Here is a 20,730-nt window from a genome sequence, read left to right as displayed (position 1 = left end):
GTGAAGTGAACTTCAACATCAAGAAATGTAGTATAATGGAATGTGGAAAAAGTAAAAATAGAATATTGGAACAATATAAAATTGGCCCAAAGGAAGTTAAAAAAGTTATTTCAGAAAGGGACCTAAGAGTAATTATCAGTGAAGACATGGCACCAGACAAATATATCAACAAAATAGTCGGAAAAACATTCAATTTACTAAGATCAATAAAAGTGGCCTTTAACTACTTGGATGAAGAAATGGTACAGAAAATATTAGTTACATTGATAAGACCAAGATTGGAGTATGGTTTGGCACTATGGACACCCAGTACTAAAAAGAATATAAAGAAATTAGAAAAAAATTCAAAGAGCAATGACAAAGATGGCACCAACACTCTCCATACTGACATGAACAAAGATTGCCCAAACTCGAACTACCAACCCTCGAAAAAAGAAGAGAAAGAGGAGATCTACTAACCATCTACAGAATTATGAAAGGGATGGAAGTCCTTGATAGAGATGATTCATTAAAATGGGATATTAGAAAAACAAGAGGACATGAAAAAAATTAAAAAGGATAGTTGCAGAAGAGATCTGAAAAAGAATAGCTTCTTATACAGAGTGGTGGATATCTGGAATGAATTGAATGAGGGAACAGTGAGTGCAAAAACTATACAAGAATTTAAGATCAAACTGGATGCTAAAGATACAAAAGTGGGTCACTACAAGCATAGCTCTCTTCCCGTATATTACAACTAGGTAAATACATACACTCACTATCCGAGTTACAACCTGTGCGACTTACGTCCACCCATACTTACGACCACATTCAACAGATGCCTACATGCACATATTATGAGTTTACTGGTTTACTGTACGTTTGCACGTGGTGTCCAGCATCCCATACGACAGTTACTGCAGAACAGCACAGCATCTCACCAAGGTTATGCTGTCTGCCATAATTATGGTATTTCTACCATAATTTAGTGCGTGTCTACCATCTACCATACGATGTCTACCATATACCATAATATTACTGGAATTGATATTATACCGTATTTCGATTCCCAGTCCCCACCGATAATCAGGGCAGGTGGGAATGGTCAGAAAGGGCAGTTTTGCCAGATCGGTGATACACGCTTCCCTGAAAGCCAAGACAGAATCGGTTTACAGTAGTCCTGCATTCGTACTTTTCATTCTGGTTCAAGTTTTCTATTGGTCGAAAGTCGAAAGCTGTAGTGTACGAACATGGATACAAATAGCTTTAATCCAAGTCTATGATATTCCTGGAGTTCTGAAGTATATCATCTTATATTCAATAAGACAATATATCTCACTGTACTATTCCATGCATAAAATATTTATTTGATGAAATAACGTTATGCTATGATTATCATTCTTTTCTTACGAAGAGAGACCGAACGTTTTCGCATGGGAGGCGACGATTGAGCCCAGTGCATAGAAGCGAACCTTGTACTTGTTTTCATGTACATTTGAGGGAATTATTTTAAATGTTATTAAGCCTTTATTACTTCAACCTCTTTTTATTAATCATGCCTCGACCAGCGGATACCAACGGATCCCCCATGGTGCCTCGCCAGACCTACTGCCTGATCTTTCCCTTGACCGTATGCACGAAGAAAGTGTAGATGACATGCAACCAAAAAGGGGATTTTATTTTTTTTGTTTTTTACATGCATATTTTCTATTTTTTATATTTTGTATCTTTGTGCTAATTTGTATTTTCGGTCTCTAATAAGAATCCTGTGTAATATATTTTCTTTCTTTACCCTATCCTATCAATTTATTATTATCAATTTATTATTTAGTATAACAATCAAAGAGTATTGGATATTTTGTATACACCTCGAATGTATACGGTCCGAGTTACGACCTTTTCGACTTACGACCGGTTGGTCGGAACCGATCTAGGTCGTAACTCGGATAGTGAGTGTATTAGATGAAATAATAGTGTGTGCAAAAACTATACAAGAATTTAAGAGCAAATTTGTCAACATATTTTCATGTCTAGCAGATCAAAAGCCTTATTTTGTATAATGAATAAACCTTCTAATTGAGCATTTCTCTTTATGTTATGTTTAAGATGACTGATTTTGGAAAAATTAAGATTTTACGATTCAGCAGAAAAAGGGTTAAAAAGGTCCTTATTTGAAAAAAACTTTGATGGCATCCTAACCAGCCAGGTGCCCCACCCCATGTACTAACTACCTAGGGTGGATGTCATTCTCCACCTCTCAATGATTTTTAAATCCTTATCCAGGCCACTTTTTCATTCGTGCCCCTCTACTAACACCTTGAGTGCACTCAGAGAACTCCCAGACTCCAAATTCAAACCTTACCATACTGCTCTAGAATATATTTTCTTAGCACATCTGAGGATATTTCTTATACTTACCCTATCTCTTTTTAGCTCCTGCAGGATGGGATCATGAATTCGTGGCTCATATACAGAAAATATTATAGCATGGGGGTCAGCTGTGAGTGGTGCATCAAATACAGAACTCTTGCTGGCCTCCACACACTCACGCACACGTACTTGGAACAATTCGTTATCACTGTCAAATCTGTAAAAAGAAATACAATTATTAGATACAAATCATTATACCAATTTTGAAATCCAACAAACCCTCTGAAAGCCCTACAAAATGCAGACCAATTTCATTATCATCTACAATATCCAAACTAAGTGAAAGGCTGACAACAGCAAGAATCAAATCAGAAATACCTATCTCCCCCACCCATAGTCTCAAGGAAGGCTATTCTACCAGCACTCTGCTCGCAAACATAAGACACCAAGTGCTGGAAGTATTCAATAAAATAGCCCCACCAGGAAGAAGTTGTGGTAGCCACAGATATGAGTATAAAGGCTTTTGACAAAGTCCCCAGACACATACTCTCTAAAAAATCACCGAGATAGACATATATAATAACAACAAGTAGTTACCTAACTTTGTAGCAGTAAGACAGAGCAGAGCAACCTAAAACAACCAAATCCCACAGACAAAAAGACTAAAACAATGAAGTACCCCAAGGTGCAATATTTTCATTACTATTCTATTTCTACATGACTATTCTCCCAACTTCAGAACCATAACTAAATACCAACACTCTCATATACAGATAACATCTATATACCAAGGGTTTTTTCCCCTTACAAAGGTAGCCAAAGTCAAACTCATAAATCCACTTCCACCCATTTCATCCCCACTTCTCCCTCCCTCTTTTCTTGGCTTCTCCTGGATGACGGGTCATCCCTGCATCTTGCCCACTGCCCTGGGTCAGTAGCAATGCAGCAAGACACAGCACATCCACAGCAAGGCTGCTTAATTCAATCAGCAACTCCCCTCTCTGTCCCCTAGGCCGAAAAAGAAAAGATGGATGCAGATGACCTGACAATAACAACAAAATTGCAACAAAGAAAACCCATGCCTACTTCAACAAACTAGAACAACAGATCAAACTTAACAATTAAATGCCAAATCCTTCCATTACAAAATTGGATAAGAACCCTACAATTCTGGGCCTCACATTTTATGACCATATGACTTTCAGTCCACATATCAAAGACCTGACAACAAAAATCATCAAGGAACGATTTTGGACAATAGAAAGAAACTCACATAACCATCTATAAGCAATTCATAAGAACCACCCTCAACTATGCCTCCACAGCATGGTTTTCAACAATCAACAAGACAAACACAAACAATTTACAAACTCTGCAAAATGGAACACAAGGTAATAAGAGGATGCACCAACACCACCCCTATTGGACATCTGCATACAGAAACCAAGATTCTCCCTATAGAACCCCAAATAAAAATGACAGGAGCACAATTCTAAGCCAACACCACACACCCTTCACACTCCATTTCAGAAACACCACCAAAAGAATTCAAGGAAGGGAAGGGAAAGAAAAATGCAGGAGATAGATGGGAGTGGAGAATGGTTGTGAATTGATGTGGCCAAATATGGTGTGTCTTGCTGCAGTGATTCTGACCCAGACAGTGGATGAAGGACAGGGATGATCCTTCATCCATGAGGAGCTAAGATAAAAATGAAACAATTGGTTGATGAAGGTGGATGCATGACTTGGCTGACTACCTCCTTTTTAAGGCCAGACTTTTTTTATCCATTGGGTTACAGGCACCAAGGATCCTTCCCCTTAGGTCTGAGAATAAAGGAGAAAAGAAAAGAGAAGAAGAAGATTTATACAAAGCTTTAAGAGGGCTATGTTGTCAAGTGACACAATTACAGTTCTGTTTCATTTATACCTTCTCACTGGCCAGACTGATAAGCAAACAAGCTACTGTATGTACCAAAGCAGGTCTTGTACAAAGAGCAGGCCCAGTACTTTTTTTTTTTTCTTTTTTATACTTTGTTATAACATCACTAGTTTGCAATTCAGTAGAAATAAAAAAGAGGAATTTCTGGTTTTAATCTTATTATGATTTTGGGTTTTCCAACGTTGGTGGGTCCATAACTCAATAAAAAAAAGTCTGGACTATGGGGGAAGAAGCCCTTTGGTATATACACAGATAGACATCTATTTTCAGTGTTCTCCTCTTACCCTCCCAACAACCACGCTTAGCTGCCTTAGACTCTCCTATGACCAGTCCAGAAGTGCATTGTCATCAGCAAATAAAAACTGGCTCATCTCCCACTTTCTTCCACTCCCTCTAACCATCTCCAATCCCCTGACCATCACATTGAATTTACCTCCCATACCACCCCATCCACAAATATATTAAACAACCATATCACATTTCACAAACCTGGCACAGTCCCATCTTCACCTCAAACCACTCATTCTCACCATTTCTAACTATAATAGGGTGGTCGACAAATGGAATAAACTTAGTAACCATGTAGTAAGCGCTGAAACTATCAGTTGTTTTAAGAAACAATTAGACAACTTTATGGATGGGGATGACAGGTGGTGATGGATACGGGGCTGCCTAGTGTAGGCCTTATGGTCTCTTGCAGTCTCCTTCACTCTTATGTTCTTATAATAATCAACAACTTTCCCCTCTATCCCATACATCAACAACACCCACAATTCCTTCCTGTCTACCCTGTTATGGGCCTTCTCCAGATCCATAAAATCTCTAAAAACATCCTCTTTCCAAAAACTTCTTCTATATCACTTACTACAAAAAATTTATCCACACATCCTCTACACTTCCTAAACCCACAAAATACCTCCCCAATTACTTTCTCTGCTCCCCTCCTAATCCATATTAAAATCCTCTCATATGTCTTTCCAATTACACCCAATAGACTGATCCCTTAAAACTACTAGATTGATATTTATGTTTCTGTGACTGAAAACCTGCACTCACACAAAAGCTAACAGCAGTCCTAAGGCCCTCCCATAGATCTCTCTAACAAGAGACATTGGAAGGGAGTGGTCATCAGCTGACAGGTCTCCAAAGGCAGAGGAAATACATTTGAAATTGATACAGAGGTTTCAGAGCCTGGTCCAGAGACCAAGTCCCAGTCCCTCATGGTTGCACCTCAAATTGAAAGTAAGGGAATTAATGAATTTTGAAGACAGGTGGCTGGGAGATTATTCCCTCCGATGTCTATATTGCTGGATCATCAATTGCAAGTACTCCCCACCCCCACTGGCCCCTTTGGTAAATAATTTGCCCATGCCTAAATGGACCTAATAACACAAGAAGTGAGGAAGTCAATCAATCCATTGCCTCTGGTCTCTCTTGTAGAAGACTCACAGCCTACAGGAAACCAACAACAGTCCCCAGGCAAGACCATAAGAGAAAGAGACATTGTGTTGTTGTCTGGGGACCATCAGTGTGAGGCACTGTAGTATGAGGTGAGGAAATAATGAAGACTTTAAAATTTGGACAGAGAAAATTAGATTTTTCTTCTAACTCAAAATATCAAATAAAAATCTAAGACTTACAAAACTGCTGCTTCCGGATTTGATGGATTACTGGTTTCAATTTTGTAAAATGATCGACGAATGTAGAGTAGGACATGCCAAAGGTGGTTCACATTACGCCGCCATTTATTAGCAAATCCTCTTCGAACATCCAACTCTTTTGTCACTGGGTCAATTAACGGGTGAAAAATAGGTAGCTCAAAGATTACACTCTGAAATTCATAGAAAAATAGTGTCATACATACATGATTATTAGTAGTGAACATTCATCTGCAAATGTGTTGAATCTCAAAGAATTTGAGTGTTTTCTACTTTAATTTATAGAAGAAAAAAAAAAAGTAAATTAACAAGTACATATATATGTATGTGTATATATATACATACATATATATATATATATATATATATATATATATATATATATACGCACACACACACATATACCAAAGGCTTTTTCCCCCCTTATAAGGGAGGTAGCCAAAAAACAAAGGATTAAACCACTCCCACCCATTCCATCCCTATCACACTCCACTCCCCTCCCTCTTATCTTGCCACCTCCTGGATGATAGGTCATCCCTACATCCTGTCCACTGCCCTGGGTCAGAAGCAGTGTCACAAGACATAGCACATCCACATCAAGGCTGCTTCATTAAACTGGTGACCCCCCCCCCCATCTCCGTCCCCTCATGCAGAAAAGGAGAAGACAGGGAAAAGTGCCTTTGAGCTGCGTCAAATTTTTCTCACACATTCTCCCTCATCCCCCATCCCCTACCCATTCCACCTCATGCATCACAACATCATCCATATACAATCATTCTCCATTCACCCCTGTCTTCTGTCCTCTCCCGTCCTTCCTCAACAGACATTCCCCTCTTCCCCAAAGCCCCTTTTACCCCATCCATCCATCTCATCCTAGGTCGTCCCCTCATGTTCACTCCTTCCACATCTGCCTTCCACACCTCTTTTACTAGTCTTTCTTCACTCATTCTTTCCATGTGTCCAAACCATCCCAATACTCTTTCATCCACCCTATCTCCTAACTCTCTTTCCACCCCCATTCTCCTCACCTCCTCATTTCTCACTTTATCCAGCCTAGTAACCCCTATCATATGTCTCAGACACCTCATATATACATACATACATAAATATACATTCTCAAAGGTGTGCACATAAGTAATGGTTGACATGTGGGGGAGGATGCTTTATCCTGTTTGAGTACTGGTTCTTCCATTGTACAAAATAGTTAAAACACATGATGAGTGAAAACAATACAGATACTCAGATGGTACTTTGTAACTGGAAGGATTAAGTTCTATGAAACTTTGCCCATAAACCTGACATGTACACATCCTTGTACAATGCAAAAAAAATTAAAGTATTTGGTACAAATCTATGAATGTATCTGTATACTCTATATTCATGTTTAAAAATTCTTTATATACATTTGTCTTCACAAATTTATGAATCTTAAGGACAAGAGAGATCACTTACTGGCACATCTCCATCGGGGAAGTTCTCGGGAATATGTATATTAAACCTGAAGATACCTTCCTGGTATGCACCATGTCGGATGAATATCACACCAAGCCACACTGAACATGAAAGAGAAATACAAATGTTGGCAAAAATAAAATCTAAATTTAGACTTATATGACAATAACTGTTACCTTGAGTTTCACTGAATAAAAAATCTACATTGTAACATGATTAAATTATTTGGGCAGTTTGGAGTTACCCTTGTACCATCTTGCCTAATCTATAAATACAATATTGCAAGAAGCAAGTTTCTTGTTTGTATACCATAAAGAGCTACAGTGAGACCTTACTTTGTTTACTAACCCTCATAGACTGAGGGTAGTGGTAATAAGGTATTCTAATTACAAATGAATAATCACTACTTTCTGAAACCCAAGTAATCCTGTAATGAGGTACTGATCCCTTAGGTTTTTTGCTCAACTAATAGAATTAAATCACATTTCATTTCCATTATTTTACTTCACAAGTTGGTAACTTTAACACATTTCTACTTGTACAATCAGATTTCAAAGTTTGCTGACAGCCTTGCATTAGCTTTATTCCAAAAAAAATTAACATATATTAATGGTTTTATTGATCTATTTACAATATTTACATCTCTCAGTATGCCTTGACTGGCTACCTCCTTTGTGAGGGGAAAGAAACTTTATGGTATACGGATATTCTTAGTAATACTTCAAAAGTAAGGCAAAAACTGGGCAAAAGTAAGGTGATGAGATGTACAAGAAGTGATGATGGCAGTAGATTAGAGGTGAGTTTAATCCCTTCCATATGCCTACATATGCGTCATAAGGCGCAAGTGAGTATATGAGGATGCCAGAGTTGGTGTCTTCATTATATCTATTTTGTAGCTGAGTTACCTTTGATTTTGGGAATGGATGCGAAGAGGAGACTGTATGAAGGAGTGATTGTGCCAACAGCACTGTATGGGGCAGAAACGTGGAACATAAGAGAAGAAGAGAGAAGGAGTTTGAATGTGTTTGAGATGAGGTGTCTGAGAAGTATGGTGGGGGTTACTAGGCTAGATAGAGTGAGAAATGAGGAGGTGAGGAGAACAGGGGTGGAAAAGGATTTGGGAGATAGGGTTGATGAAAGAATATTAGGATGGTTTGGACACATGGAAAGAATGAGTGAAGAAAGACTAGTAAAAGAGGTATGGAAGGCAGATGTGGAGGGAGTGAACATGAGGGGACGTCCTAGGATGAGGTGGATGGATGGGGTGAAGGGGGCTTTTGGGGAAGAGGGGAATGTCTGTTGAGGAAGGAAGGGAGAGGACGGAAGACAGAGGTGAGTGGAGAATGGTTGTATATGGATGATGTTGTGACTGCATGAGGAGGAATGGGCGGGGAAGTGGGGGGTGGGGTAGTATGTGTGAGTAAATTTTGACGCAGCCCGAAGGGATCTCTCCCCGTCCTCGCCTTATATGCAAAGGGGGACGGAGAGGGGGGGTCGCCGATTAAATGAAGCGGCCTCGCTGTGGATGTACTGTGTCTTGCAACACTGCTTCTGACCCAGGGCGGTGGGCAGGGTGCAGGGATGACCCGTCATCCAGGAGGTGCTCAGATGAGAGGAAGGGTGGGAGGGGTGTGGAGTGTATTTAGGGATGAAATGGGTGGGAGTGTTTTTATGCCTTCCCCTTTTTGGCTACCTCCCTTGGAAGGGGGAAAAAGCCTTGGTATATGTATGTATGTATGTAGCTGAGTGACCCCTGTATTCTGTGAACTGGCTTGATCTTATTTTCTATGGTCATTAATATTCAGAATGAAAGAGAATGAGCAATACAGCTGTAACTTTATATTTTATCATGCAAGTATTGTGATGCATCATCGAATCATTGTACATCAGGCAGATGCTGCTGCCCTTGAGAATTTGACTCATATTGAAGCATTTAAGGAATAAAAGGCTGGAAGTGGGTCACATTATGGGTCACATGAGGCAATATATGGAGGTGGATATGAAACATAGATTAAGGAGGCAAGTAAATGTCTTGGCTGGGATGAAAAGTGGTAAGAAAAAGGTAACTAGAGGATGAATACAAAGAGAAGGTTATATGGAGTTATTGTGCCTCCTGTACTGTATTGATCACATTTAGAATCTAAAGGTTGAAAGGAAGAGTCCATATGTGTCTCAGATGAAGTGTTTGGGAAGTACTGTAGGTGCTATGAATGGATGAGGTGACAAATGTGGAGGTGAAGCACAGATCAGAGGTGGAGAGTTGTTGGTTAATGTAGATCAAGGAACACTGAGATGGTTTGGGAATGTGGAAAGACTAGTAAAAGTGTGGGGAGCAGAAGTGGATGGATGGAGTGAAAGGGGAACTGGATGCAAAAAAGAAAATTGTTGAGCAAGGAGGAGTGAAAGTGCAAAAGATAGAAGTGAATGGAGAGTGGTTCTACATGGATGAAGAGATGATGCAGTCCACTGATATGTTCTTGTTTGTTGTAAATTATTTTGAGTGATATGATGAATAAAATAGATGGCTATGCAAACTTATCTGCAGATGAAGGCAAGATCATGAAGGAAGTGAAAAATTGGGTGGATTGCAAACTGGAACATGAAGACCTACATAAGGTTTATGGATGGAGCCAAAAATGAAAAATGAATTTCAATATACAGAAATGAATAATCTTGGAATTAGGCCAAAGAAAAGAAAAGAAAGAAGATGAAAAAGAAGAACAAGAGGATATAAAATGGGAAATGAGTTAATACTAAAAACAAAGGAGGAAAAGATTTAGGGATTTTAATTGAGAATGATTTTTCACCAAAGAGTCATAAAGAAAACAGCAGGAGAAGAATTATGTGGCATTTCATTACATAGAAAAGGATGTGGAAAGAAAATTATTGAAAGTTTGATTTATCCCAGACTAGAATATGGAGCAATGGTATGGTCCCCACACCTAAAGAAAGATATAAATAAAAGAGAATACAAAGGGTGGGTACCAAGATGATGAATTTTAATTGAGAAGACATATAGCATTCCATATAGATGTGTATAATTAAGGAACAAGTTGGATGACAATATAATTCAGGCCAAAAACATAGATGAATTCAAGGCAAAGTTTGATGAGTGGAGACAAAAACATAGGACCCAATTACCATGGCCCCAACCCTGTATACTACAACTAGGTAATTACATTCACTCTCTCTTCTGCTATTTTTTTTTTATTTCCATGTTTTATCCATCCACCACTATTTACAGGCATAAAAGGCAAAACACATATATCATTTGATTCTCACATAACTGTCTTACTACAACCTCTCCCAGACTTACTAACACTCCTAAGTTCTTTTCACATTCTCTTCTCTTTAGTATCATGTTATCTAAGCTACACCTGTTAGCTAGCTTATGTAATCCTGTTTAACACACTGCACTTTGGGATATTGAAGTCTATTTGCCATTTCTCTGCTCATGTAAACAATTTATTAAGATCTTCCTGCAGTACCGCAGCATCTTCTCCCAATCTAATGTCATCCTATTTTAGTATCATTGGCAAACTTACTAATATGACTATTAATCACATTGTCCAAGTTGTTTATATACATTATGAACAATACGGGACCTAAAACTAAGCCCTGGGGAACTCCACTAATAACACCACCTCATTTGGGTTTTACACCACTAATGATGACCCACTGTTTTCTGTCACCAATCCATCATCTAATTCATTCAGACACTTTTCCTCCTAAGCCTTGGTCCTTGACTTTATTCAGTTGTCTCAGGTGGGGCACCTTGTTGAACACTTTGCTCAAATTTTGGTATACAACATTGTAACTATCATTGTTATCTGCCACCTTGTAGACACTAGTGTAAAAGGATAAAAGATTAGTTACACACGATCTACCCTTGGTGAACCCATGCTGTGAGATATGAATCAGATTATGCCTCTATAAAGTTTCCTTGATACTATTTACTATTAATGATTCCAGCATTTTATCCATAAACTGATTGGTCAGTAGTTATGTAAAGATGATTTATCACCTTTTTTAAATACAGGAACAATCTTTGCCTGACCCCAAAAATTAGACATGAATCTAGTACTAACCGACTTAATAAATATTTCCATTAACCTTTTGAATACGATGATGCCTATGTATGCATTATGAGCTGTGAGTGGGGTATATAAGGATGCCGGCATCGGCTTCCTGATTATATTTATGTTGTAGTTGAGTGACCCCTGAATTCTATGAACAGGCTTGATCACATTATATTTATTCACAGTGAAAGAGGAGTATAACAGCAGTAAATTTACATTTTGTAATGCACATATTGTGATGCGCAAATAACTGATTCGTATTGAAGAGGTTAACTGCTCAAAGATTTCAAATTTGCACTCTTTTTAGCACTGGGGATAATTTTGTCTGGACCCACCCAAGGGTTTTGTAGCTTTAAGTCTACCTATATGTTTGACTATATCTCCTTTGCTGATGCTAGTTAGTCTATCTCTATCCCAAATCCATCTCTCTCTTCCTCTACCTCACACCTGCTCTTTTTTTAATCTCCCACAACTTGTTTTTCACTGCCATGCTCTTTACTCATGGTTCCCCATTTCTTATCTGCAATCACTTCTTCATTCCATCATTCACTGCTCTTCTTTCTATTTCCAGCCATCCTCCTTATCCCACACACCATCTTTGCAAACTGAATATTAATCTAAGTTTGAGTGATATACAAAGAAGTGTGACCCTACATGTATTGGTTTGTTCCTGTATATTACAATTAGGGGAATTACACACGCACAAAGCTATAGACTTCCAGAAACCCAATTAGATGGAGGCCTACTTACCAAGGGGTGAGTTAGCAGCTGGCATCACATATACACCCGAAACACGTTGATTTTGTAACAAATTGCTGAAAAAAGTTGGTATCACATAAAATGAATGAAGTAAGAATATTATCTATATACACATCAAAGCACTGTGACATTTTATCATCAGGCCCTATAAACTTCTAAGATACAAAAATTTGTTACACAGCATATATGCTATTCCTATATAAGAAACAAAAATATCCCTATAGACCACACTCTCAACATTCACAAACTACACAACAATTAGTTAAGACAACAAAGATGATTCAAATTAATGAGAACATCTAAGGAAACAGTGATAGGTACCTTCATGTGGTGGTCCTGCAAGACACAAAGCTACCCATTTTCAAAACCTGTCAGCCCTCCTTACCTCCATGAGGAGGTGCAGCCTTGAGGGGATGACACTTGTTCTCTGGATTAAGCCCAACACCTATCAACTTCAACTGTATTTCTTACAATTTTTCACACATGGGGAGCTGACAAGTAGAGACTACCCTTCTAACCCTACCACTTTCACCCAATGACACAGAAAGTCCCACACTAATACAACACAGACAACAGCCCATTTTCTCCCTGGGGAGATCTGTGGGCGGGCCCCAAGGACCACTGCCAGCCACTGTGAGGATGCAGGTTTCCCACTTAGTGAAACTTAAAGCAACAACTGATTAAGAATATCTAATTTCCAAATAAACAGAATAAAGTAGCTCCTCAAGACAAAAAATCAGAAATACAATCTATGGCTACAATTCAGGGAGTCAATTTATATAAACATATACCAGCCACCACACCCCTACTCCACAGGATATATACAACAAATCCAAACCCTACACAACATTCCAAAATATATCCTTGGAAGAAACATGAACACACACCACCCCACCTGGCTAACCACCAAACTGCAAACAAAAAACAGCTCAATCCTTGAACAGCTATGCTAATCATCTTCAATTCTTAAAGCCAAATAAAAGATGACTACTTCAACCAAACCTGGCAGTGTTTGTCTTTGTACATTCCCCTTTGTTGATGTTTTTACTTTGTTTATAATACAAAAAACTAGTTGGTAAGTGTAGAGAAGGAATATGTCATCATGCAACAATAGACAGAAAGAAAGCTTAATTTTGGATTGCTTATTTATCTATTTATTTATTTTATATATATATATATATATATATATATATATATATATCTATATATATATCTATATATATATATATATATATATATATATATATATATACATATATATATATATATATATATATATATATATACACACACATACGTTTATATATATTTGTGGGGGGTTGACCTTCATTATGGCTCCCAAGCATAAAATAGACTCTTCAGATGGCAGTGGATCAAAGAAAAAGAAATCACTACAGAAGGTTCTAACTTAGGCTGGTTCAGACCTACGCCAAAAATCAGTTTACAATATTGCGTAGGAATAGAACTCCATTGTAACTTAAGGACCCCCTGTAATTATGTTCCCTATCCATTCACATGTATACCACATAATAAGCTATCCAAAACCTCACTTCTGACAACCTCCCTACGAAAAGTCTTTTACCTAACTAAAATTCAGAAAACATAATAAAAACAGAAGAAGAAGAAGAAGAAGAAGAAGAAGAAATAATGAAGAAGAAGAAGAAATAATGAAGAAATGAAGAAGAAGAGGAAGAAATAAGAAAAGAAAAAAAAAAATAATAATCCATGAAACAGGAAGCAAATCCCACAAACTCAACCTGGATCAATTTTCATCCATTCACAACAAGCTTCCATCACAGAAAATATCCTATTGGCTGGTAAAAAATAGTAACTCTCAAGGACAAAGAAATCACTTGTACCTCAACTGTACAGAAATAAAATAAAAAGAAAGGTGCCCAAATATCCATGAAGTCAAGCAACCCTAGAATCTGAACCTAAAATTCATAGGAAACCAGACCATGCCCTATTAAACACTATACTGACCTTTACATACAAAATTCATCTCCCTCACAAGGTGGGAAGTTATATATATATATATATATATATTTATATATATATATATATATATATATATATATATATATATCGTAAACCCTTGATATACCAGATATCAGATATAATGGACAAAAAATCTGACCAGACAAACCCTTGCTATATCGGTTTTTCATCTGTAATAGCAAGGGATCCTCGGTTATAACAGATTTTTGGATATAATGACAGACCCCTGTCCCCATATCGTCTTGTACAGCCGCAACAATTCACGTGGCAGGGAATGTGACTGATGTCCACGACCTGATGCTTCTCTGCCAGCATGACCCTGCTTGACCCAACCTAACCCAGTGCAATTACCTAATTACGCACCACGGGTAACTTGCCCACGCAGTATATATATATCGGCTTCCGCTGCATGTAAAATCAGTTCACTCGTACCTTACAATAAAGGAGACGAACTCACCAAAACCTCTTTCTCTTCCCCAATAGTAGCATCACTACACTGGTGACCCTGGAGTGACAATGGACCCATCTACCGCCGCCACCCCCGATGCCATGCTGTCTGCTACCAACACCGTCAACGCCGTCTCCTTGAAGCTGCTGCCTTTTTCTACAGTTAACGCACGCCACACTGAATCAGGCATCAGATCATTCCATCAGCCCCAACGACGCTTCACACACATTCATGTCGACGTCGTTGGCCCACTCCCCCTGTCGGAAGGCCATCGTTACCTCTTCACCGCCATCGATAGATCGACCCGCTGGATGGAGGTCATCCCCATGAAGGATAGTACCACCTCATCCTGCACTACAGCATTTCTCAGTGGATGGATAGTCAGATTTGGCCTCCCGGAACACGTCACCTCCGACCAAGGAACTTGCTTCACGTCGCGGCTGTGGCACTCTCTCGCTGAACTCCTGGGTACTACAGTCCACCACACTACCTCCTACAACCCCACAGCCAACGTCATGGTCGAGCGAACCCACTGCTCACTCAAAGCATCTCTTATGGCACGCTGCAACAACGGCTCCTGGCTACCCCAGCTACCATGGATACTCCTTGGCCTTCGGACAGCCATCAAGGACAACCTCAACATGTCTCCAGCAGAGATGGTCTTCGGCCAAACCCTCGTCATGCCCGCAGAATTCTTCCCTCCACAGGAGTCTCCCGAGAGCCTGCAACAGCTTCGACGCATTGTTGGCAAATTTGCCCCATGCGTGCCGACACATCACTGGGAGGTGAAGGAATACCTCCCAAAACACCTCCACACCTCGACGCACGTTTTCCTGAGGACGGACGCTCACATCCCACCACTCACCTGTCCCTACACTGGCCCCCATATTGTCCCTGGACGTAAAGACAAGACCTTCCGCATCTCCATCTCCGGCAGGCCAGAATGGGTTTCCATCAACCGCCTAAAACCGGCACACCTCGACACTCCACACACCAAATTCTCACGTGCAGAACGCCCCCTTAAGCCAAGGCAAATTTAAGAGGGGAGTATTGTACAGCCACGACAAGTCACGTGGCAGGGAATGTGACTGATGTCCACGACCTGACGCTTCTCTGCCAGCACGACCCTGCTTGACCCGACCTAACCCAGTGCAATTACCTAATTACGCACCACGGGTAACTTGCCCACGCAGTATATATGTATCGGCTTCCGCCGCATGTAAAATCAGTTCACTCGTACCTTACAATAAAGGAGACGAACTCACCAAAACCGCTGCAGTCTGTTATATTGAGGGTTTAGTGTAATTTCTAATCCTTCTAATTTCTTTACTTTTTAGGAATGTCCCCTTTAGGAATGTCCCCATCCTGTTTTTTTTTTTTGCCTTGTACAACACAAGTGGGAAGCTTGGTGGCAACATTCTTTTCCCCCACCACAGGGTTAGGGAAAAAAAAAAAAAAAAAAAAAAGGGGGGGGGGGGAATGAATATTCAGAGAAATGGTACAGGACAGTAACAAGGGGTGGCGGGACAGCATAATGGAGGGACAGTCACACTATAATAAGTGTCATAATTTCTTTATGAACAGAGACTTCCTCTATCACAGACAAAATGATGTGTGGCTCTGGTCCATAGGGGCACTCCCTATAACTAAAGTATCAACTGCATGCTACTTTGCCACAATAACATGCGGCCAATACCCCAGACTGCAGCAGACTGGAAGTGATTATTAAGGGAAAGAGACTGGAGGAAGTGGATGGTTTTAGATACTTGGTTGCGAATGTGGCAGGAAAGGGAGGAATGGGGGTGGAGGTAGAATATATATTGAGAGAAGCAAGTAAATGCCTTGGGGATTAAAAAGTGTAATGAGAATTAGATATTTGGGAATGGATGCTAAGAGGAGATTGTATGAAGGAGTAATTGTGCTGACAGCACTGTACGGGATAGAAACATGGAACTTAAGAGAGAAAGAGAGAGGGAGTTTGAATGTGTTTGAGATAAAATGCCTGAGAAGTATGATAGGGGTAACTAGGCTGGATAGAGTGAGAAATGAGGTGAGGAGGAGAACAGAGGTAGAAAGGGAGTTGGGAGATAGGGTTAATGAAAGAGTATTGGGATGGTTTTGACACATGGAAAGTATGAGTGAAGAAAGATTAGTAAAACAGGTGTGGAACGCAGAGGTGGAGGGAGTGAACATGAGGGGGCAACCTAGCATGAGATGGATGGATGGGGTAAAAGGGGCTCTGGGGAAGGGGGGAATGTCTGTTGAGGGAGGATGGGAGAGGACAGAAGATAGGGGTGAATGGAGAATGGTTGTGTATGGATGATGCTGTGATGCATGAGGGTGAGTGGGTGTGGGATGGGGGGGTGAGGTAGTATGTATAAGAAATAAATTGATGTAGCCCAAAGGGATTTCTCCCCATCTTCTCCTTTTCTGCACAAAGGGATGGAGGGGGGGGGGGTCGCCAATTTAATGAAGTGGCCTTGCTGTGGATGTGCTGTGTCTTGCGACACTGCTTTTGACCCAGGGCAGTGGACAAGATGCAAGGATGACCCATCATCCAGGAGATACCAAGATAAGAGGGAGGGAAGAGGGTAGATGGTGGTGGAGTATATAGGGGATGGAATGTGTAGGAGTGGTTTCTGTGCCTTTGTTTTTTGGCTACCTCCTGTGTAAGGGGAAAAAAAAACCTTTGGTATATGTATGTACTAATTTCTAATACCAGACAAACTTTGGGATATAACGGATCTGTCTGGTATTTCCATTGGATACAACAACAGACCTGTCCACATATCGAGGGTTTACTGTGTATATATATATATATATATATATATTTATGTATATACAGTGCTCATCACAGCATTATGCCAGGTGAGCACCCCGGAATAATGCCGTGACAAAAAACAATGGCCTACTGTACAGGGAGGTCTTATTCTGTCACAACATTGTGCCAGGTACCAGCTATTAGCATGACGTCACTACCTCCCAACAAACACCACGTACCGCCTCAGCGCCTATGCGGCTGCCATGATGAGAGGAAGTGTTGTGCCTTTGTTCTCTTATTCACCCCATCTTTTGTCTGGGTTTCCCTTGGTTTCTGGCCTATACCTTTGTGATTATGGGTAGAAAGAAGTCATTAACACCTGTAACTATAGCTCAGATAACAGGACTTCACAATGCTGGGTTCCAGACAAGAGAAATAGTGGTGAATGATGGTGTGAGTCAGCGATTTATGAGAAACTGGGTGAAGTGTTTCAAGGCCAATGGTGGTGTCAAGTTACTGTCCGCTAAACCTCAGCCTGGCCCCTTGAGGAAGACATCTGTACAAACTTTGACTGAGCTCAAAAAGCAGCTGGAGAGTACACCTACCATAACTGCTAAAGAATTGAAAGAAAAAACTCACATCTGTTTTCTGAGGTGTCCATAAGAACAGTCAACAGGCGGGTGGCTGACCTGGGCTACAGTAGCCACTGGCAGGTAAAAACCCATCATTATCAAGTGGCAGAAGAAATGTACGCCAGACTTTGAACTTAAATATTGTAATTGGACTCCTCAACAGTGGTCTGAGGTACTTTGGAGTGACAAAGCCACCTTCACCATCACCTGTAACCGTGGTGGACATAGGTACCAGGCCAGAGGTAGTGACCCACTAGACCCATGGTACACCTGTGGGACCACCAAACACCCAGACTTGCTCATGGTTTGGGGGTGTTTCAATGCTCAGAGTGTTGGTGAATTCATAGTGTTCCCCAAAAAGCAGTATATGAACCAATATAATTACCTGGAGGTGTTGTGTGACAATTTACTCATTTATTAAGTTTCATTACACATTCTTTTGATAACATCATGAACATAAGTTTAGGCTTATATAAACTTGATAATTTCATTGTTAAGAAAATTGTTGATTATGTAACAGCTTATGGTGTGTCCTAGCCCTGATACACTTTGGTGAAAAATTGTCTTGTGTGACCTCACATGTTCCCGTCTTGTCAACTACTTTTCTACATATATGTTTCTACCCATTGTCATTCTGTATTCCTTGAAAATGTCTGAAGAGACAAAAACGTTCATATCATAGTGTCTTATTTCCCAAGTGGTTTTCTGTGAAATCTTACATTCACGCATTTTAGTGATTTGTGTTGCATGTATGTACATATACATGTATGAATGCTTGGACTATTTGAGCTTATACAAAGAATGAGTGAAGAAAGACTAACAAAAAAGTGTGGAAAATGCAGGTGGATAGAGTGAAGTTGAAGACAAACCAGAAATGAGGTGGATGGATGCAGAAACAAGGGCATTAAAAGCAGGGAAAGAAGAGGGCAAGAGATAGGCGAGAGTGGAGTGGTAGCAAATGAAGGAGGAAAAGACATAGTCTGAAGGAATTTCTTCTTGTCTACTCAGTATACTTCTCAGGTCGGTGACGGGGGTTGCCATATACACCTAATAGGTCTCTTAATACAACACTCACCAACCATCACTTGTGTGGACATTTGGGCCCATGATATAAACCCACTTTGGGAACTCGTGATGTTTTATGTCCTGGGCCAATGTCTGAAGTGGGTCTGTGTCCTGGGCCCAAATACCTGCACGAGTGGCAGTTGGCGAGTGTTGGATTAAGAGATCTAGGTGTAATGAAATGGTATGGTAAACCAGCTTCAGCTGTTGGGCCCTACTGTGGTTGTACAACTTGCTACATTGTCTCTCACCCAAGCAGTGGGCAGGGGACAAGGATGACCCTTCATCCACAAGGAGTTAAGATGGGAAGGCAGTGGATGGGTTTTTGGATGGGCAATACATACCAAACACAAGTAAACAAATCAATACTATATCCAATCATGAAATAGATGGAGCAACAAAGAACAAAATACCGGAACAACGATGCAATATCATTTACAAAGGTTAAAAAATAATAATAATAAATGAACAAATAAAATAAATAAATAAAATCAAACCTATGAAACAAGAAAACAGAAAGACAACTAAAAAGATACAAAAAATAAACCTTCACATGGAAGCTACTCCACCATTTCCAAGCAAAACACTAAGAAGCTGAAAAATTCACATACAAAAGAACCAGACAAAATATACTACCCCCTGGCCCTGTAGCAATAAAATCCCTGACAGATATCTTGAACCATTCCTGGCTGCACAACTGCAGCCCAAGAAGCTGGTAAAAATCCCACATAATCACTATCCTGAAACCAAACCAGAAAACCCAGCATCCTATAGACCAATTCATCTCCTCTATAGCTCTACAGAATTAGGTATAAGCTGTACCCCAGAGAACTTCACATATCTATAACTGCTCACACTTTACATACAGAAGGGAAAAGGTTGGGATATCAATGAATTTATACTTACTATTCACCCAGAAGTGAGTACTCCAGGAAATATGGGCTGTATGAGTGGTTGCCCTTTGGGGTGGATGACCTCCGGTCAATCATCTTGGCGGCCATGCTGAGCTGTTGATCCATATCCGGTAGAGACGGTAAGACTTTCCGTAGGGACCCTCGCGTCGACCCAGACCTTGTTAAGGTTCCACCACTGCCGCTCTCCAATTGACCCCCATCACTAATGTTGTTGTTGTTGTTCTTGCTGCTGCTGCTGCCACCTCCACCCGGGCCAGTGGGGCCCCCACTGTCTGTTAGCTGAAAAGAAAAATAATATCAACAAAGGGCAGCATGAAGGACACAAGGAGTGGGAGGAACAGAGAGAGGGAGGGAAAGAGGGAGGCAGAGGGAAGGAGGGAAAGAGGGAGGCAGAGAGAAGGAGGGAGGGAGAGAGGGAGGAGAGAGGAGGAGAGAGGAGGAGAGAGGGGAGGGGGAGGGGGAGAGGGAGGGGAGAGGGAGAGGAGAGGGGGAGAGAGAGGGGAGGGGGAGAGAGAAAGGGAGGGAGGGGGAAGGGAGAGAGAAAGGGAGGGGAAAGGAGAGAGAGAGAGATAAAGGGAGGGAGAGAGAGGGGGCGAGAGAGGAAGAGAGAGGAGGTAAAAGAGGAAGAGAGAGCGAAAGGGGGAGAAAAGGGGAGTGAAAGGGGAGGGAGTTGGGAAGA

General features: G+C 40.5%; 1 protein-coding gene across 11 annotated transcripts in view; it reads right to left on the bottom strand.

Moving 5' to 3' along the window:
* LOC143027843 (AKT-interacting protein-like) overlaps positions 1 to 20,730 on the bottom strand; it is a 150,016-nt gene that overhangs the window by 2,652 nt on the left and 126,634 nt on the right. For all 11 annotated transcript variants that reach the window (XM_076189493.1, XM_076189502.1, XM_076189495.1 and 8 more), the window contains 5 exons: positions 20,044 to 20,330; positions 12,228 to 12,292; positions 7,399 to 7,499; positions 5,929 to 6,119; positions 2,398 to 2,566 (listed from right to left, as the gene is read on the bottom strand). In XM_076189493.1, the coding sequence (XP_076045608.1) occupies positions 2,398 to 2,566; positions 5,929 to 6,119; positions 7,399 to 7,499; positions 12,228 to 12,292; positions 20,044 to 20,330 (813 nt within the window). The remainder of the gene's footprint in view (positions 1 to 2,397; positions 2,567 to 5,928; positions 6,120 to 7,398; positions 7,500 to 12,227; positions 12,293 to 20,043; positions 20,331 to 20,730) is intronic.

Source organism: Oratosquilla oratoria, chromosome 8 (genome assembly GCF_046742065.1).
Source record: "Oratosquilla oratoria isolate Oo_2021 chromosome 8, ASM4674206v1, whole genome shotgun sequence".
NCBI classification, from domain to species: domain Eukaryota; kingdom Metazoa; phylum Arthropoda; class Malacostraca; order Stomatopoda; family Squillidae; genus Oratosquilla; species Oratosquilla oratoria.
Note: the sequence above shows the minus strand (reverse complement) of the source record. Positions and strands in the feature narration are given on the sequence as shown.